General features: G+C 54.9%; 1 protein-coding gene across 2 annotated transcripts in view; it reads right to left on the bottom strand.

The window, feature by feature from the left end:
* The window catches only part of MYH9 (myosin heavy chain 9), a 92,107-nt gene that overhangs the window by 21,765 nt on the left and 49,711 nt on the right, over window positions 1–20,631 (bottom strand). The window contains exons 4-19 of one of the 2 annotated variants that reach the window (XM_057743097.1): window positions 19,928–19,955; window positions 19,070–19,163; window positions 14,850–14,942; window positions 14,310–14,373; window positions 13,658–13,756; window positions 13,133–13,276; window positions 12,101–12,196; window positions 11,219–11,337; window positions 9,342–9,494; window positions 8,064–8,237; window positions 6,796–6,969; window positions 4,687–4,801; window positions 4,186–4,248; window positions 1,979–2,172; window positions 1,512–1,633; window positions 674–743 (exon numbers count right to left, since the gene is read on the bottom strand). In XM_057743097.1, coding sequence (XP_057599080.1) covers window positions 674–743; window positions 1,512–1,633; window positions 1,979–2,172; window positions 4,186–4,248; window positions 4,687–4,801; window positions 6,796–6,969; window positions 8,064–8,237; window positions 9,342–9,494; window positions 11,219–11,337; window positions 12,101–12,196; window positions 13,133–13,276; window positions 13,658–13,756; window positions 14,310–14,373; window positions 14,850–14,942; window positions 19,070–19,163; window positions 19,928–19,955 — 1,802 coding nt within the window. The remainder of the gene's footprint in view (window positions 1–673; window positions 744–1,511; window positions 1,634–1,978; window positions 2,173–4,185; window positions 4,249–4,686; window positions 4,802–6,795; window positions 6,970–8,063; window positions 8,238–9,341; window positions 9,495–11,218; window positions 11,338–12,100; window positions 12,197–13,132; window positions 13,277–13,657; window positions 13,757–14,309; window positions 14,374–14,849; window positions 14,943–19,069; window positions 19,164–19,927; window positions 19,956–20,631) is intronic. The other variant, XM_057743098.1, reaches the window with a different exon arrangement.

Below are 20,631 nucleotides of genomic sequence, written 5' to 3'. Positions count from 1 at the left end.
TTTCTCTTTCCTCCCTGACCCCCACACCCAGCCCATTCTCTGCTGACTCTTTGGAAAGAACAAGAAGTAAAGAAAGCAAGAGGTGCTGCCCTGCTGACCCTGGACACATCAGACCCAGCGGGACTCCTGCCTGCAAAGCAGAAAAATGACTGGGTGGGTACAGCCCTGGCGGGGCCACTGGGTCACCACGGGGCCTTCATTCACTACGTAGAATCCAGTGCCCACTGCCCATCGAGCACCGGTCCAGGGGAGGGAGAAAGAGAGGGAAGGTCCAGAAATTCACACCGGTGGCTTTGGGCCGGTTGTGGTGCCCTGGTGGCGAGCTGCCCCGCCAACCACACGGCGCGTGAAGATCGGAGGAGACGTGAGCAAGAAAGAACCAGAATGTGCCCAAAAGGAAGGGGCCATCTCCCACCACAGCCTTGCCACGCCACAGCTCTGGCCTCCTCCTCCTCCCCGCCCCGCTCCCACATGCCGTCCTGGCCCCCCAAGGGCCAAGGGGGCTGCCGCTCCGGGCGCCCAGCAGAACCAGAATTGGCTTGTTGGAGGAACAAGGGAGCCTGGTGTGAACGGATCCAAATGGCCCCATCGAGTCACACGGGCGCTGGCCACGTGGGGGCCCAGCAGCCACCGGTCACCCAGCACAGGGGGCGGAGATGGCAGCTCAACTCACCATGAGCACACACGCCTGCTTCCCGTCCATGAAGCCCTTGGGAATGGAATTTGGAGTCAGGATCTCGTATCTGAAGAAGCAAAAGGCAGCCGGGTCAGTTTAGCCCTAGGTTCGATTCCACGTGGCCTGGAACATACACGAGAGATGAGGGGCGTCCCTACAGTGTAGCAGAGGTAGAACGCTTTCCACAAAGTCTCCTAAGGAAAGAGGACCTCCAGGGAATCCCACCTTGCTCTTTCCGTAGGCTGAATGGCAAGAGGAAGGCCTGGTACTTTCCAGGAAGCGAATGGAAACACATGTTGGACTGTTTCACTCACTCAAGGGCGCGCTTTGCAGTGGGCTTACTCACTGCTCATCACCCAGCATCCGCACCTATCTCCCCGAAAGGCCACGCCCATCTCCCCACTGAGATGCTGCAGGGAACCGCTAACCAACGGGGTGGTCCACGAAATTAAACAGAGGGCTGCATCACAACAGCGACTGGCGCTAAACACAGTCATCAGGCAAACAGGCCGGTGTCACTACCGTCCCCCTCTGCACACACAGCAGACTTCCATTTCCATCGAGTTCCTTTAATGCGCAAGCCTCCAGCTGATCCTCCTTTTAAGGTCTTTCAAAGCTCCTCCAACTGTAGCAAACAGCACCAGCCCCTACATTCCCCAGGAGTGAAAGCCAACGAAGCAACTTTTGTTTCAGGAACAAAACAGAGAAATCCCTCCTCATGTACAGGGTGGCACAGAGGACCGTGCGAGGAGCTGGCCGGGCCTCAGCTCGATGTGGATGAGGAAACAGCTCCCCCACCAGAGGCCCCTGCTGGTTGGCCGCGGGCCCCGCTCACCTCTGCCGGAACTCCTGGAAGACCACGCGGTTGGGGAAGCCCTGGCGGCAGATCCGGATGCCCTCGAGAACCCCGTTGCAGCGCAGCTGGTCCAGCACCAGATGGGGGTCCAGCTTGCCAGCCTAGGGAAGAAAATACACGCACATGCTCATGCTTCTGTCCCCAGGAACTGATGGAGAGAGTGTGGACCCCTCTGAATGCAATAGGGCAAGAGGCCCCCCGGCAGGTGGGAGTCACTGCCGCCCAAAAGTTTTGACAGCTCAGTTAATTACGTGATCCAGGTCTGGGAGAGGCAGCAACAGGCTACAAGGGCAGCCTGTCCCCTAAAAGTGCCTGAGCCACCCGGCGGGGGATTTAACCGAGGGCTCTGTGTGCCGTGGGGCAGGCGTTTCTGCTCAGGGAGACAGACGAGGCCAGAGTGGCCCGCACATGTGCCCAGCCTGTGCCACACCACCGAGCGCCCGCACCTTCTTCTCGTGGTTAGGGATGATGCAGCGGACGAAGTTGGGGTTGGTGTTCCTCAGCGTGGCCATGAGCTTGGCCAGCTGCTCTTTGTACAGCTGCCCCACCGTGCGGAACATGCCCTTGCGTGTCTTGAAGGCCCCGGGCAGCGCCGTCTCGGACATGCCGGCCACCTGGTCCAGGCCAATGATGCGGTCCACTGCAGAGAGCAGGCGAAAGCACGTGAGTATCCGGTGGTCCAGGCAGGGGCGGAGGGGAGGGAAAGACAGACAGACAATCTGGACAGAAAAAGAGGAGACTACGGAACGGCAGACCGATTCTACTAGGAGTCTACACGGCAGGCCAAGGTCATCTTCGAATGTTGAGCAAAGGTGACCTTGCGAGCAGGGAGCAGAAAGCAGGAAAGGGTTTGGAAAGACTGCAGAGCCACTAAGGGGAGCAGCACACCCGTGAAGGTGAACTCCACGTCCACGTCACTTATCTCAGCCACCCTGGGAAGCTCCTAACCCGAAGACACAACAGAGCTAATATGGGAGAGTAGGACTGATATATATAAACTACCATGTGCAAAAGAGACACCTAGTGGGAACCTGCTATAAAACACAGGAAGCTCAGCTCGGTGCTCTGTGATGACCTAGAGGGGTGGGATGGGAGGGCGGGGGTTGGGAGGGAGGTGCAAGAAGGAGGGGATATATGTATACGTATAGCTGACTCACTTTATTGTATAGCCGAAACTAACACAACATCATAAAGCAATTATACTCCAATTAAAAAAAAAAAAAAAGAATCCCCCTTCACAACAGTTGTGATTCAGATAAGTTGACAGGAGCTGTGTAGCCTTTTGGTGAGTGTCGCGATGGCTGGTAAATAACCACCCTTTGCTATGTGAAGAACAAGGGGGACAAAAAGAAACAGAGCTAATAATGCATTTTGGAGAGGTGAGCTGAGCTGGTTCACTCGCCTGGCTCTGAGGACATGTTCAACTTGACTTACAGGAATCCTGCAGTCCTAGGATCCCAGGTGAAATTAAAAACTCAGCATCCTAAATTCACGTTGACCTTTACCTGAGAGCACTGGGCTAGGAGTCAGAAGGCAAGAGCTCTAAAGCTATCCTGCCATCGCCTGCAGGACTCTGGACGAGTCCCTCTCTGCCTGCAACCCCCACACAGGGCTCTCTTCATCAGGGGCCTAGCTCAGCAGGAGGGGCGTGAGAGCAGAGGGTTGCAGAGAACCACTACTGCCGGGGACTACCCCAAAGGCTGAGCTCCTTCTCACTCTCATCTCCCTTGGTCTCCAAACTCAGGGGTCTTTATCGTCTAAACCCACCTTCCAAGGAAGAAGCCCTCATCACTGTGGCTCCCGCCCAGAGCAATGAAACGATCTGCTTCCTCCCAGATGAAAACCAAACAACCAACAAACCCAACCAAAGTGGCTGGCAATCTGAGGTCAGTCTTAAGCAAGAGCCAATGTTAAATGTGAAAACTTCTGTTGCTGGATGCAAAGAATTCTGTGACAAAGTTGGTTTCCTATTCCTCTGTGGCCAGATCTCTGTTGTCTTTTGGAAGGCAACACAAAGGACAGCTGCTCAAGAGGGAAGCCAGGAGTGAGGATGGACCCAGTGAACCCCCTCAATTAAAACAGGAGGCATTTGGACCTCATGCAGCCACCGCAGGGCCCCTTTCTTTGGCCACCAAAGGTGTTCTGGGAGTGGTTGGCTTGTGAAGGCCACTCAAGTTGCCCAGTGGGAGGTCAAATACACCCCACAGCAACTATTTCATGTGAGCATGTCCTGTCCCCGGAAGGCCCAGCCCACCCACACCCACACACCCACACCCACACCCATACACACACACACACACACACACGGGAGCCCTCATGCTGAGACACAGCAGCCATCTAAGCAATGAGACGCCACCTTCACGAGGGGGAGTTCTAAAGGGGGTATAGATTGTGAAATGATTTTTTTTTTTTCCTTTTTAAGATCTATAACATGAAATTGTCACTATCAAAAAACACGACCAGGCTGTGCCTGGTTTTCTCCCGAAAGCCTATGATGGGGAGGGGGAAGGGGTCCGCCCCCAAGCCCGGGGCCAAGACCAGGGAAGGGGTGCAGTCAGGCAGGAGCAGCCACGGCGGAGAAAGCTCAGCAGAAGCGCTTGTCACGCAGCCCCAGATGCACCACACACGGATGCCGCACCGGACGGCCAGTCACCTGGTTCTAGGTGGAGGATAGGAAAGCGCTGATAGAAATAGGCTCTCTGGGTGCTCTGCATCTCTGCAACAGAGAGGTTAAAGCAAAACCCAGGCAGAGGGAAGGAGAAACCAGCAGAAACAAAGAAAGAACGACTTACAGAGCGACCAGCTACCAAGGAGAGGCGGGAAGGTAGGGAGGAGCGGGATGGGAACGTGGGCGGCCGGGCGCTGGGCCATCACGTGACCCCCCGCGCTAGATAGGGCTTGTCTGTGTGGCCGCAGAGCCTGGAGAAGCCTCTGCCTGAGAGGAAGTGGCTGCACAGCATGTTCAAGGATGCTCAGGGCTCAAGGACACTCAGGGTTCAGGGACAGGGTGACCCTCAAGGATGGAGGAGCCCAGGCTCCTAGGTGCTAAGCAGACACAAACCCACCGGTCCGTGTCCCGGGCTCAGCCCGCTGCCGGGGCGGGAAGAGGCCCGGCTGCGGGCACCAGGAGGCAGGGTGAGGGCCAAGGGCGTACCATCCTTCCACAGCTCCGAGACAAACTTGTCGGAGGACTGGTGTAGCAGCGTGGCGATGTTGTCATTCAGCGGGTCCATGTTCTTCATTAGCCACTCGTCGGCTTTGTAATCCACCTGCAAGATCGGACCCCGGGTCACAGGCTGCTCAGGGGACATCGGCGCGCGCAGCCTCTCCTAAGACAAGCTGGCCCCACGGGCAGCAACGGTAAAAACCGTAAACCCTCAACCCAGCGAAGGAAGGAGATAAATGACCAGGGTGGAGGCCTCCGTGAGATGGTCTCTGCAGAGTTACTCAGAAGGCAAAAAATTTAAACCACGCAAACCCTAAGCAATCAGTTACAGCTACACCATAGAATATCCTGTTTTTAATTTTTTCAAGGTAATATGAACATGAAGAAAAAGTCCCGGAAGGACGTTAACCAAAATGTTGTCATATTTCTTTTTAGTAACAGGCAAGTAGTTTTCACTTTCTCTTTGTCATTGCAGGATACCCAGGTTTTCTCTGAGCACATTATTCTAATCTTATTTGAACTATGTCCTTAATAACAAGATGAATACAACATTATATATTCTAGCAATACAAACAGAGCAGGACGCCGCCGCAGCTCCCTTCCTAAACCACACAGCAGTAACCAGCGCTCTCAGCCTGTGGTCCCCTCCTGGCCCCTTTCGACCAGCTTCCCCACATGCACTGCTATTGATGACAAAGTACAGGATGGTGGTTTCCTTCTCCCTAGGGGCAGAGTTTACCTCCTGGGAGAAACCCCAGAACTGAATGTCTTGGCCATCTGTCCCCCAGGGCACAGCCAGTGTCCTTGTCCTTTTAGCTGCTACAGTGCAGCCCAGGTGAGGATGCACACGGCCAGTTTCACCATTCAGGCCCCTCATGGGCTTTCGGGTGTGCCCTGTTTTTGCATCATAGACAACAGTGTGACAGAAGCCCTCCTACATTTCTAACAAGGGTGGAAGAGGAAATTGGAGGTTGGGCACCATTACCTTAGGTAACTAGAAAACAGATTTTTTAAACAGGGAGTTTATGGGAACTCCCTGGCAGGCCAGTGGTTAGGACTCAGTGCTTTCGCTGCCGTGGAACCGGGTTCAATTCCTGGTTGGGGGACTAAGATCCCACCAGCCATGTAGCACCACACCCTGCCCCCCCTAAAAATAAATAAATCTCATCCCTCATCCCAGTGTAACTAATTGTTAGATACTCCATGCAAGTAACACAATTTGCTGAGAAAAACCAGCTTTAGTCTAAGCACGGACCTCTGCAGGCTCAGGAAGCCGCTGTTCGGTTAGGTTGAAGCCCCAGGAACAAGCCAGCTGGAGGATGTGTGCCACCTGGTATGAAGGCAGCTCTGCCACTTTACAGGCCAGTGGCCTTGGCAATAACAAAGCTAACGACACCCACAGGTGTGGCCGCACCCAGGGCCTGTGCCACCCCCACCCTGCAGATGTTCCAGGATGTGTAGAGACATTTCTGGCTGTCACAAGTAAGGGGCGCACTAGTGACCTCTAGTGGGGAGAAGCCAAGGATGCTGCTCAACATCCCACAACACACAGGAGGATCCCGACGATAAAGACGGACCCGGCCCCCGAGTGGGCAGCGTGGAGGTGAGAGGCCTCGCCCAGAGCCCTGACTGCCCACTCTGGACTTTGCAAGTTTCTCTAATACATGTTACCTAGTTCAGTGGTGGCCACCTCCATTTTCCACGTGAGGCGACCAAGGCTCAGAGAAGTGAAGTAACCAGGCCAAAGTCACACAGGGCAGAGCTCTAATTCAGACCCCAGAGTCCATGCCTTTATCACAAATCTCACTTCTGCACGCGAAAAACGCATCTAATAATAATACACAGCATGACTCCAGCCTGAGCACCTTACAGGTGTGCTGCAGGCATCTAACAAAAGGGAACACCTGAAGGTGCTTGGGGAGGTAGGGGAGTCACCTGAACACTGAATGTCCCACCAGGCACATTACCAGATGAGTCACGGGACCAGGATACGTCTCCCCTGCCCCCCCACCTCAGGGCTCCTGGTCTTAGAATCGCCTTCTGTTTCTCCCAAGAAGCTCCGGTGGACACCTTCCTGTGTGTGTGTGCGCGCCTCACCTTGCCAGCATAGTGGATGATGCAGAAATCAGCTTTGTCCTTCAGCTGCTTGGGCTTCTGGAACTTGGGGTGGGTGCCCTGCTCCTGCACCACCTTCTCCACGAAACTCTTGTCCGTGGCTTTGGGGAACCAGCACTCCTCATCCAGCAGGGCCAGGATGCCAGGGGGGCCTGCCTGGAGGAAGCACAGCATTGCACAGGTGAGCTCAACCTGGAAACCCACCCATCCTTGCCCTTGTAAGACAAAGCCTGGTTTTCAAGAATCTCTCCAGAAGGTGGGTACTGCTTCCTGAAAGGAAGGGAGGGGGAAAAAAAAAAAAAGAATAAGAAACACTACCGGGGACTTCCCTCATGGCGCAGTGGTTAAGAATTCACCTGCCAATGCAGGGGACACAGGTTCGATCCCTGGTCCTGGAAGATCCCACATGTCTCAGAGCAACTAAGCCCATGGCGCCACAACTACTGAGCCTGCACTCTAGACCCCGCGAGCCACAACTATTGAGTCTGAGTGCCACAACTACTAAAGCTCGTGTACCTAGAGCCCATGCTCCGCAACAAGAGAAGCAACTGCAATGAGAAGCCTGTGCACCACAACAAAGAGTAGCCCCCGCTCACCAGAATAAAGAAAGCCCACACGCAGCAACTAAGACCCAACACAGCCAATAAATAAACAAATAAATAAATTTATTTTAAAAAAAAGAAAAGAAAAGAGAAAAGGAAACACAAGACTACCGAAAGCACTCAATTTACGAGTTCTACCTTAAAAGAATCTTCTGGGGTCTAGGCTATGGCCCACACACCTTAAGCCAATGGTCCATCACAGGGTTCTCCAATGAGTGCACTGGAAGTCACCTGGTGGGCCTGGTGGGCCATGCAGACCCCTGGCCCACGTCCAGAGACTGCCCTCAACAGGTGCCCCGGCCCCTGGAGTCCCTCTGCATCCCCACCCCACACACTCCATGTGTGCACCACTACACAGTGAGAGGTGACATTTAGGATAAACCTCCCAAGGAAGAGAAAGTGCCCCAGAGCCCCAAGAGCCTTCCGTACACTGAGTTTATAAGACAAGAGGAGCTGACTCAGACACTGTGGGGACTGGCTGACAGGCCTGGGAGCCACCTGGGTTCTTGTTCATTAGAAAATGCAACTGATTAAAAAAAAAAACTTCATCGCAAAAGCAAATCATTTCATGTTAGAATTATGGCTAGTTCCAGCCCCAGAGGGGCAGAGCGAGAGGCCGGGGTAAAACCCAGCAGATATGGCTCTTACTGGCTTCTCAATGAGGTCAATGCAGGGCTGCAGGTCGAGGCCAAAGTCGATGAAGTTCCACTCGATGCCCTCCCGCTGGTACTCCTCCTGCTCCAGGATGAACATGGTGTGGTTGAAGAGCTGCTGCAGCTTCTCATTGGTGTAGTTGATGCAGAGCTGCTCGAAGGAGTTCAGCTGCGAGAGGGAGACAAGGTCAGAGAGGCGCCCGCCCTCCTGCTAGATGGCCCACAAGCCCCTCAGGAAGGAAGGGGATGGGTGTTTGGGAAGAACCTTCTAAGGTCCCTCTGTGCCGTCTTCTGTGGGCCTCCCCTCATCACACCCAGCAGCAAGGGCTGTACTGCTGGGGCCCACAGACCTCACCAGCAGTCTGGTAAAGCCCCTTGTATCAGAATAAAGGTTTTAAATGCATAAAATAGATCGTAAAAGAAAGCAGTTATGTTGAAATGTAATTATCAAAATATTGTGACATAGGCATACATGGTGCTTCTTCATTAAAAAGCATGAGCCATGGGCTTAATAACTTCCAGAATTTTGAAAGAGAGATGAACATAAATGGTATTACATCTCTTCAATGACTGTTGTGATGTGAAAACGTCTGATTTCTATTGGTGACAGATTACAAGCACTGCTAATGCAACTGTGCTTTGCATATGCTGCTCAAGCCACAATTCAAAAAACTGCACCATTTCAATGAAAGGTTAGTAAAAATAAAGAAGTGATTTCCCCCCCACCCAAGTTCATGGTTCCTTTGAAATCTGCCATGGACCCCAGGTTAAGAACCTCTGCTGATCTACTTTAATCATCAGTTTTTCCTACCTGAACTCAAAGTCTTGATGGGCACAGACAATGTCTTGTCACAACATTCATAACAAATATTTGAGAATAAATAAAGAATAAATCAACAGAAAGCCTCTGCCCATGAGGCCTCCTGGAGCTCCATCCAGAAGGTTCCATTCTTGCCAGGATTTCTGGTTGGCAAAGGGCATCTTGTTTAAGCTTAAAATACACCCAACCAGTGTCTCTCATGTCTCCACACAAGAAAGGAGGTGTCCGGGGGGGGGGATGAATTGGGAGATTGGGATACCAAATTGTACGCTCTAAATATATGCCATTTATTGTATGTTAACTGTATTTCAATAAAAGTCCTAAAAAAAAAGAAAGAAAGAAAGGAGGTGTCCAGCTAGGACTGCTATGGGACCACAGGAGAGAGGATCCCAGCCCAAGGAAAAGGCAGCCCAGAGGCTCAGGAGGCGGGAGGGGGTCGAGGGAGAAGCTCACATCAAAGATCTCGAAGCCGGCGATGTCCAGGATGCCGATGAACGAGGCGCCCTGCCTCTTGGTCTTGTCCAGAGCCTTGTTGATGCGCAGGACCAGCCAGCGGAACATGCGCTCATAGGTGGCCTTGGCCAAGGCCTCGATGGCGAAGTCAGCCTAGGGGGGACACACGGGTGGCGGGGAGTCAGATACAGGGAGCCTTTAAGCCTCATTCCCTTTGCCCCAAAAATGTCACCTGTGGGGCCCACCCCCAGAGAAACAGCCCTAAAGATGGAAAAAAGCTTCCTGCACAAAGATGTTCACTGCAGTGTTATCTATAATGAAGGAAGTTGCAACAACCTAAATATCCAACAATACAGGCAGAGTGAATCTAGACATCTGTGAACCTAGACATCTGCAAAGACCTTTTCAAAATAAATGGAGGGGCTTCCTAGGTGGCGCAGTGGTTGGGAATCCGCCTGCCAATGCAGGGGACGTGGGTTCGATCCCTGCTCCAGGAGGATCCCACATACTGTGGAGCGGCTAAGCCCATGCACCACAGCTACTGAGCCCATGTGCCACAACTACTGAAGCCTGCGCACCTGGAGTCCATGCTCCGCAACAAGAGAAGCCACGGCAATGAGGAACCTGCGCACCATGGCCAAGAGTAGCCCCTGCTCTCCGCAACTAGAGAAAGCCCGTGTGCAGCAACAAAGACCCAACACAGCCAGTAAATAAATAAATAATTTAAAAATTAATTAAAATAAATAAATAATAATAAATGGAGATGAACTGAAGTATCTAGAGAAGAAATGACAAGATGTCTGAGGTTTGCTTCAAGTAATATAGTTTGGGGCTCAGGGAAATCAGACTCACCAGGAGCCAAGACTGGCCATGAGTCCGTGACCCCTGAAGGCGCCTGTGTGATGGGCACATGGGCTCCCTACACTATTCTCTCTACTTCATTGTGCAAATGTTCTAGAAGTTCCATAATGAAAAGCCAAGGTGACATCTAAATGTTAAAAACAACAGCAGGAAAGAAAGAGCTGCCCAGTAATTGTCGTTGGGTAGGACTAAGGCAATTTCTTTCCTTCTCTCGACTTTCCTGAATCTTAAGTGTTCACGTAGCATTTTAATTTCATCCTCAGGGAAATGAACGGTTGGTCATAATCATGCCCCCTGTTTTTTTAAAACAATGTTCCTGGCTTTGGAGGGAGGGTTCTGCCCAGAATCAGACATCAGCTACCAGCGGGAGGCCCCATGGACGGCAGGCACCCTTTGGAAAAAGAACTAATGGATGTGAAGTCAAAGTAATTTTAAGAGATGGAAGCAGCAGCTTAAAACCACCCAGCACCAGGGCCAAGAGAGAAACGAGAAACCTCCCACAGAGGCCCTACCGGGAGGGACTAAGGTCCTGGGAGGCGGGTACGTGCCTGAGACACAACCCCTGCCTGGCTCTCCCCACGTGCGGCAGGACAGCAGGTGGGGGACAGGCAGCCACGTGGCCTGGGCCCCAAGGATCGCAAGTCTGCCGCCAGGATGAGCAGTGCTGCAGAAACACCACCTGCTTGCTTCACTTTCTCCTGGACAGGACACCCCTGTGTCCTCACCACCAATCATCTTAACATTGACTCCAGGGAAGAGGCACAAGGCAGCCCAGAGGCCCCACCCGAGGACGGCCCTTCCCAGGCAGGGGCCTCGGCCATGTTCCTGGACCCCGGGCCCAGCTTCCTCCTGTTCTCAGTGGGGGAAACACCCCCTGCTCTCCCAGGTGCTGTGGGGACCCAGTGAAGAGCCCAGGTGACAGAGCTAACACAGCGATGGCCCAGCCCAAGCCTCAACCTGGCCGCCACAGCTGCCCTTGCCAAGGAGGCAGCCGGACCCCCAGCCGGAACGCTCACCTGCTCCTTCGTCTGCGCCTTCTGGACGTAATCCCGTCCCACCTTGATGCGAGGGGTGAGGATTCCTCTGGTGAAATCGGTCACGTTGATACCCAACAGGTGGGACACTTTTTGGGCAGCTAATATTTTTCAGACAGTAAGGAGGGAAGGGGTAAAAGATCTTAATTAAACCCGAGAGAACGAGTCCCTCTGCTCAACCTGGGAAAGCTGTGGTTACTGAGAGATCGTTACCAGAACGACGCACGCGGGCCCCAGCCTCTTCGCGGCAGCCGTGGCAGGGAGGCACGGGCCCTCACTAGGGGCTCGGCATCTGTACCTCCGCACACCCTTGGCCACATCCTGAGTGTGAAAGAGGGTCCTACCCACAAACGGGACTGCCTGGAGACAGCTCTGCCCCAGACGTAGGGCTAGAACAGGACAATCCACCCACCCGTGGGTTAAATTTTTTCGAAAGCCCCTAAGAAGGACACACTAAGGCTAACTTAAACGGGGTCACGTGCAACGACCCAAGGGACTAGCAATGACCGAGGAGCTGGGGTGATGACGGGGTGTCACGTCCTCGCGGGCTCACAGGCAAGGTCAGCAACAGGACGGCAGAAAGGACTGTTTTACAAACAGAGACAACTGGTCTGGTCGCCGCACCAGTGAGGGAAACACTGGGCCACAGGATCATGGCTTTTCTCACTCACTCTGCTTGCTCTGTGAAGAAGCGGCGGGTCGGGTTCATGTATGTTTTACACAAAATACAGAGTGACAGGCAGCCACAAACAACGAAACGCAATGAAAAGAAGAGGAGTGTCCGGAATCTCTCCAAGACTCTTTCTCCTGAGCCAGTCCAGGCCCAGGCACCCCGTACTTTCGGCGAGGGGCCGAGGGGCTTACCTGTGTTGTCGGGCATAGATGCCTGGTCGGTGTTACGCTCCTTCTTGAAGACGATGTTGCCAAGCTGGAGGACCCCCGAGATGACCCGCAGCAGGCCTTGGGGTGCAATCACAGGTGGTTGAGGACCAGGCGTGGGTGGAATAAGCCCCCGAGTGGGGTGTCACCCTGTGGAGGCCCCACAAGCCATGCAGGGGCACCAGGGTACCAGGTCTCGGCCTAAAGCATGTCTCCAGGGCCTCTGGGCCAACCTCAGCTTAGATATGAGTGCTGTAACACTCCCAGTGTTTTCAAATCCAGACCAAAGGATGTGCCTCTACCCAGGGGCCCACTGTCTGTTTGGGTTTTTTTGTGTGTTTGGGGGTTTTTTTTTTATGTGGACCATTTTTAACGTCTTTACTAAATTTGTTATAATCGTGCTTCTGATTTATGTCTTGGTTTTTTGACCGCAAGTCATGTTGGATCTTAGCTCCCCAACCAGGGATTGAACCCATAACCCCTGCATTGGAAGCGTGGCGTCTTAACCACTGGACCACCAGGGAAACCCCTGTCTGTTTTTATAAATAAAGTTTTACTGGAACACAGCCATGCTGTCCACTTATATGCTGTCTGTGGGGGAGCAAAGGTGACTCTGACCCTAACGCTAGAGCATGGGGTGCAATCTCCCCATCCCCCAATCTTCCTAAAATAAAGCCTTAAGGCCCTCTTCACCCTCCCTCTAAAGAAATAAGAAGACACAGGCAAGCTGCAGGCTGTATTCATGCTGGGCGTGTCCAGCACAGGGACCCCAGCCCCTTCCACACTCAGCCTGGACAAAGCAGAAATAGTCCACTTTCACGAGTGGTGAACCCAGACCCTGGGCAGTTAAGAAACCATCCTTGTTCCCCTATGTCCCCAGGTGATACAACCGGGAAGAAGTAACCCTGAACCTCAAATCTGAGGGACCACCACCTGCCCACCCAAGGCCTTCCTCCTGGCCTCTACGGACTCTCTAAGGGCCAGTGGCAACCGGACGCGCTCCCCAGGCTCCCGTACCCATCTGCTCCTCCTCTGGGATGCCCATAATCCGCATGGCCTCCATGGTCTCCTGGAACATGTCCTTGTCCTGCTGCCCGGGGATGGTGACATGCCCGTTGGACAGGAAGCGGTATTTGTTGTACGGCTCCAGCAGGAGATCAGCTATGGGGGCGGAGGGCAAGGTTAGTGAAGGTCAGGAGGCTGCAGTCAACCCCGTGATCTTGAAGGCGTGGGGGACCAGGAAACGCCCCAGAATACTCCAGAAACCACGGAGTGACCAGGATCGCCGCCTCTCCCCAGCGTGTGAGACGGGCCCGCATATAGCCCCCCAGGAGCACGGGGTCCCCGAGGCCCGCAGCTGCACAGTGACCCACCCAGGCTCCCTCTGGCGTGATCCAAAACAGAGGCCAAGCCCGCAGCCGGCCCAGGAACGGAAGTCACGCTCGCCTTGCCCACCCGAGGCCGAGATTTCACTTCCCAACCGCCGTGTGTGGCCCGGCTGCAGGGGGACCACCGTTGGCAGGCTGTGGGCCCACCACTCACTCTTGAGGTGCTCCCCAGCCCCAGACAGCAGGTAGTAGAAGATGTGGAAGGTCCGCTCTTCCTTGGCTTGGCGGATGGCACGAGATTTCTCCAGGAGGTCTTCGCGAACATTAAGGAATCGTGCTCGCTGGCGGGAAGGCAGCCCTCCACCTTCCCCCATCCCCGTTCAAAGCCATGGAACTTCAGCAGAAGATGACAAAACAAAACACAGGCAAACTACCCTGGCTCTATCCTTCATGGGGTGTAGCCTGTCCAAATAGCAGCCCTCACACTTGGGAGCCTCATCTGTTCAAAGGGCCCCCTTCTCACGAGAGAACAGAGCTCAGAAAACCTCACCGGTACAGGCTAAAACATGAGGGAGAAATAAAGTAGCAGTCACCCAACTTCACCCTCTGGGACCCACACTAGATGACCTTCAAAAGTTCCATCCCATTCTAAGCTGAACTTTATCCCACCCATAAAGAAAAACCTGAGCTCTGAGCTGAGTTCTCACTGAGCGTATCCTGGTCTTCTTCCTGGTGGCAAAGATGAGGTGTCATAACAGGCCCGTAAAGGGGAAACTGCTGGAATCGGGAAGCAGCTTCTTCTCCATCAAGGTCACGTCCCTCCCCCCAGACCCAGAACACCTATTCACAATTAACCACAAGGATACAAGTCTCAATGTTGGCTCCCACGATGTAGCCATTGACATCAAAGTTAATGCGAATGAACTTGCCCTAAGGAAAGACGGATGGAGAGATGAGAGGCCGCATCCTCCAGGCCCACCTCCAGTGGTACAGCCTGGAGGCAGAAAGCCAAGGGACTGAGCCTGCGTCGGCGGCCGGGGCACCCTGCACCCCAACCCCAACCACGTGGGTACTCAGGACTCAGAAGGGTCACACGGCTAAGCCTGAGCGGGAACCAGCTCCAGTGGTGCCCAAGTTCCTCCACAGCGGGGAGGAGGGAAACAGTTATCTGCAAGTGTTCCTCCTGCTTCCTCTGACTGGCTGCGGTTACAGCAGGACAAGCAGGGGACCGGCGGGGACCCCCCACGGCTTTGCTGGCTTTGCCACCTGAGCTGAGGAAGCTCCTTATACAGGTGCATGACCCAGCCTACTGCCTGCGACGGGCCAGGAAGCACCAAGCCTGACCCTTCTCCACGTCCGGGGCGCAGGCACCCGGTGGGAAGGCGCCCGTGCGCGCAGGCACTCACGAATCGAGAGGAGTTGTCGTTCTTGACGGTCTTGGCGTTCCCGAAGGCCTCCAGGATGGGGTTGGCCTGCAGCAGCTGCCGCTCCAGCTCACCCTGGAAAGGAACCCAGCGGTGCGGTGAGGGCCAGGCAGCGGCGTGGGCCGCCAGCCCCGCTGCGCCAGGCGGAGGGGAGGCGGCAGAAGTGTGTCCACACGCCTGACGTGCCAGGGATGGGGGCTCCAGATGGACTCCGGCCACGCTGGCCTTGGCAGCCCCCGTGTCACTCCAGAGCGACCTTCCCACCAGGCGTCTGGAAACCCTGCCTGGTTTGAACTTACTTGCCTGGGCTAACTGACCAGTAATCAAAGAGGATAGCAGACAGCCCACCCAGCTCTGGGAACCCGGCACGGCAGCTCGGATCAACCCTGGAGGACGCCTTGGAAAGCAGCACGTGAACCAAGAAGAGACAAAGAGGCACTGTTCCTGCCCCTGGACAGCCTCCATCACAGATACGCTGGCCTCCCTCTGCCCTCCTTGCCTCTAATCCCCACCTGACAGTCCACCAAAAAAAAAATTTGTTTCCATTGCATAGAACAAGGAGAGAAAAAACCAGATCCACAGAAGACACCAGCTTATGGCATCCAGGTCCTAATACACTCTGCATTTTCCCTGCTGGTCCCCTGTCCTGTCACCACCACCCTGCCGCCAGCCCCCAAACCTGCTCCCAGCAGGTCAGGCATCTGAGCGTGGCATCAACAAGGCCCACTTTCTGTTCTGAATTGTTTTATCAATAACACCAATTAACCCTACTTGTGGACTCATGATACCTGGTGGTTGACAAAAATGCCCCCTTATTTATGCCTTTTTATCCCTAGATCTTCATGATACTCAGGATAGGAAAGACAGAGTAGCCCCATTTCACAGAAGAGAAAACTGAGGTTGAGGGAGGGGTAATTTGCCCAAGGTCATCCAGCCATCAACCAGCAAAGCAGGTCATGGAATTTAAGGCTTCTACCTCACACCTATCAGTCACTGCCCTGTCTCCCGCCATACCCTGGCCCCACTTGGGGGCTCTACCCTGTCAGGTGGGCAGGCCAGGTAATAACTACCCTGTCAGGTGGGCAGGCCAGGGAATAACTAACACTGCCTGAGGAAAATACGGCTCCTGTTCTCCTTAATACCTGGGTACCCTCTAGGGAGAGAGAACATCACACAAGGGCCAGGTGGGGTTTTCTATTTATTAGCACGGTTGGAGTCAAGCCAGGACTTTCTGGGAATAAAGGCTGCCTGTAATTCATGATGAAAAGGAGAACTGGTGGTAGCAGGGACTCCCCAGAAGAGCCATGAAATACAGCCTCCCGGGCATACCTGCTGCAGACGAGACCTGTCTGCAGAGCACTGAGGATGCTCTGGGGTCTGGCCGAGGCCACCAGAGACCAGAAAGGGCCCTGCCAGATTCTCCTCCTCCCACAGCCATCCCAGGTCAGGGCTCCTCCCAGGGCCGGAGAGCCTTATCTTCAGACCGTACAGATTAAGTGGAGGAGGGTCAGTGGAGCCAGGTCAGGGGGCAGGGGTCAACCCCCAGGCGGGCTCCACAGGAGTGCTGCACACCAGCAGTCGGGGTCACTGGGCCCCCATCCCCTGGGCTCAGGCAGGCCTGGAAAGGCAGCCCACGCAGATTCATCTCGATCTGGACGGGCGCTGCTCCCCCACCCACTACAGCATCCTCTCAAAGCACAGGCCAGACTGCCAGGCTGGCCGAGCCACTCCCGTTCCCGCAGTCACATGGGAGCTTGTCCCCAGCTGGAGCCTATTGCCTGCCTGGAGGCAAAGCGAAGGCCTCTGTTGGGGGCACAGGCTCCTGCCATGGAGTGTGGGACCACCAGGCCAACCCAGAAGCGACTACCTCGGATTCCTGAGCTGAACTCCCTGCCGACAATGGTGGCAGCTAACCCTACGGGTTTCTCTTTGTTGATGCCCAACTGGGCACAGAAAAGATCTTTGTTTTTCGATGAAACCTGCGCCCTGTGAAATTATGAGGTACTACTGCAGGCTGTGTATGCTCATGAGGTTTGGAATTACCCACGCGGTTTCTGAAGGGCTTCACTGGGTGGTGTTTCTGCCAGGGGGCTCCGACTGGTACACAAAACACAGAGGAAGAGCGTCAAAGGTCACTGTTCAGGCTCCGGAAGTCCACCTGGAAAGTCCCTTCACCAAGCTCTGCTTTTGTCAACCTGCCGTCTGGCCAAAGCCTGGCCCCCCACAAGCTAAGGCTTGGGCGGTCCAACGGGTGGTCTTGGGATGACCACCTGGGTCACTGCGGGACGTGAGCTCCCCCAGAGTATGGGGTGACAAGCTCAGAACACAAGGGCGCAAACCAAGCTCAAGAGCGTCTCATGGCCCAGCTCTGTGTGGAAAATCACTGCACGGCTTCAGGAGAGGAAATCAACCAAACTGGTCAATGGCCTTTACAACTGAGGGCCGGAGCGGTCACGGGCAGCCAGGGGCAGCCTACTCAATCATTCAAGTTGAACTTGGAGCCGGGGACAGGGTGCCCATCACACACGGTGGCTGGAGAAAGAGGACGTGACAAGTTTGCCTCCACTTGTCACAGCCCCCACCTGCCATCCTGAGTGCTGGGGGCCTGCCTGCCCCCCTACAGCTGGATCAGCCCAGACGTGAGGCACGTGGGTCTATGCTCCTGCTCTGTAACTGCGGTCCGGCCTCCCAACCCGCAGGGCAGGGACTCCAAGGCCACCCTCCAGAGACCCGGGCACACACTAGACATTCGATGAACAGTTGGGAAATGGATTTTACTGCAAATCCAGAGATGGAAAACCACAGCTAGAGAACTCCTAACCTCACAGCCCTGTTTTAAAAATAGGTCCCCTAAAAAGAATGGAAAATGGGGGAGGGGGTGGGTAGAGACAGGGAGCAAAAGAAAACTTCATTCGTTTCTAAATATAAGGCCTTGACGCCCCTTGGAAAAAGATTCAGAATGCCTTGGGAAGTTTGGCACTTGAAAAGTTACTTTTGGTTCGATTTCAGAAGACTGTGCTCGTTAGGACATTCTGCAGGACACATCCCAGATCCACATGCAAAGAGACACACACCACTACTTACTTACACACGCTGAACACGGCAACCCCGGGGGGGGGGGGGGGGCACCCAGTTGGCACAGTTCCCCCTGACGGCTTGAGGGGACACCACTGGCACTTAGATTTCACAGGGAAGTTTAAGAGTGTGTGCTTGAGAGAAAGAGAGAGAGCACCACACGGGCATGCTTCAGACAGATCACACCCCTCTCTGGGGAAGCCCTGTGCACAGCCCTGCCGGCACTGCTTCCAGCCGGCCCGGCGGCGGCAGGTGGGAGCCGCCCATCTCCATCTGGTCCAGAACACTGAGCGTGTGGGGGTCCGGGAGGGCAGATGCCCGCTCCGCTGTGCTTCGGTCAGGGTTCTGCACGGTGCCTTCTGGCCCGCGTGCCCGTGGGAACTCTGGGCCTCCCCAGAGCGTCTGAGAACAGCTAGGTGGTGAGGCCTGTCCCCGTTCTGCAGGAGCTGTCATTTCAGAGTGCACGTGAGGTCACACCGTGTGTCACAACCCAGCCCCTCCTCCCAAGACAGTCAGTGAGCTGAGCCTACGAGAAGAGGTCTAGCCGCAGAGAGTGACAATGGTGTGGAGTGAAAAGCTGCTTAGGAAAAAAAAACCATAACGGAAGGGCACACGATGGGCAGAACACGCATTCCTGGTGTAGAACGTGCAGTAAACGTGCAGCTCACCTAGCGAGGACACTGCTGGGGTCGACCACAATCCACCAAGAGGGAGAGGGGGAAAAAAAGGGACGTGAGATGACTTTCCAGCCGCCCTGTCTCTCTTTGCTGGTGGCTGTCCACCCAGAGGCAGTTCAACAGCAGGGAGCACAAGCAGGGGTTCCAATGCCGGCCTGCCCGAGATCCTTCCCGTCTCCATCAACTTGAGAACCAAGTTTGGAAATCTCTCTTCCGACCTCAGAGGTGAGGGCCACACAGCATTAGCTGAGAACCTCAGGCGGGCTCCGGTTTCCATAGCGACTCAAAGTCAGGCGGTCAAGGGAGAGACAGGCTGGCGGCCACCAGACCCACTCCCAGCCTCAATGAAGGCGGGCCCAGTCTCTGCTTTCAGTCCCCCAAATGCTCTCATTTCGAGCCAAACCACGAATCACAAAGAGCTCTTCCTCAGGGAGGAAGGCCCGCGCTCACCTGGTCCTTCTTGCTCTTGTGGGATGACGCCACATGAGCCAGGTACTGGATGACTTTCTTGGTGTTCTCTGTCTTGCCGGCTCCAGACTCGCCCCTGCCGGGAGAGCCGAGGAAGTTCTCAGGGGAGAAGTGGCCGAATCCTCGGCCTCGGCCCCTTTCCCTCCGCGAGCTCTACTGCGCCCCATCCTGCGAGTGCCAGTGAGGGACACAACGGCCAGCGGCAGGCAAGGGGACAGGTGAACAAATGCTCAGCTCTGGAATCCTCGCTCAGCCACTTCCCACGGCCCTCCACAGGCCTGACCAGAGTGAACTTCTGTCCACCGCCTGCCCTGCTCACTGGGCAGCCTTTGCTTCCAAATGGCTTAGGAGTCAGTTTTAGGCAGCTGCTGACTCAGGTGCCAAAGGCACTTATACATGTTCCCTCGAAACTTCACCTGAAGGAATGTTCTCCACCACTAACTTCCTCAGTGATGGGTTTATCTATCAGCTCCTCATCAGGTTCAGAGGACAGAGGTGAGAAGCCCAGGTAAAGAAGCCACGGTTTAGAACCAGAGGGAACGCATCTAGGGGCCAGTCGGCTCCCAGCCCTGCCTTGCTGAGCAGACGCTTGCTTTTCCTTTCTGCTATAAACCCCGCCCCCACCACCTCCTTGGAGGAAGATGAAATCTTTGGCCATGAAATAAAGCTCATCCATGCTGTGGGACCACCGAGCAGCCAACATGAAGCCTGTCCCTTGGGGACGGGGCAGGGGCTTGCATTGGGAATGGATCTAATCAGTCTAGGTTTGGGGAGGGGTCCTCAAGAGTTAAGAAGAGATTGGGGTGACACGGGCCCTGCCACCCAGACAGAAACACTTACGTGCACAAAATGGACTGGTCCTCTCGGTCTGAAACAAAAGACACATCGGGTTAACCTCCAGCAGACAGGAAAGCCTTCCCCTCCAGCCCACTGCCCTGCCCACTTCCCAGGAGCACAAAGCCTGGAATGCTGGCCTGGGGACGGTGGGGGACCTCCACGCCACTGACGCACGCTGAGCCTCTGCCTCACTGGGAGGAGGGACATTCCCAGGTGGCAGTGACACGGGGCAGCTGCTCCCTCCTCCAGGAGCTCAGACTGCCCGCCCCGGCTGCCCACCCGGCCCCATGACACTGAAAGAGTTCTGTCCTTCCACCTCCGAGGTGGCCAACCTCTCGAAAGTTCCCTGGGAGTCTGCTTTCCTGAGCGCTAAGGTGGGGCCTGCCCTGTGCGTTTCTAACTGGAGGCTGACGCTGTTGGAAACAAGGTCTGCGGCAGGTGTTTTAAACACTGTCCCCATCCAGGTAAGAGGCACAGGTAAGACACTGGGAGGCACATGTAGGCCACGGGTCGAGAGGGGGGGTCAAGGCTGGCTTTGCAGGGGGACAGCCCTGGACTAAGACGCTGCCTCCGCACGGCCTTCCCAGACCCCCGGCCTCCTCCTGCGATGAGGGATGATGGTATACGTGGAAGTCACACACATGAAAGCACCAGTGCAGTGTCTGGCACGGGGAAAGCACTCAAGAATGTGAGTTTGGAGGCAGCTC

The sequence above is a fragment of the Hippopotamus amphibius genome, chromosome 7 (genome assembly GCF_030028045.1).
Source record: "Hippopotamus amphibius kiboko isolate mHipAmp2 chromosome 7, mHipAmp2.hap2, whole genome shotgun sequence".
NCBI lineage: Eukaryota > Metazoa > Chordata > Mammalia > Artiodactyla > Hippopotamidae > Hippopotamus > Hippopotamus amphibius.
This window is presented reverse-complemented; position numbering and strand designations above follow the sequence as displayed.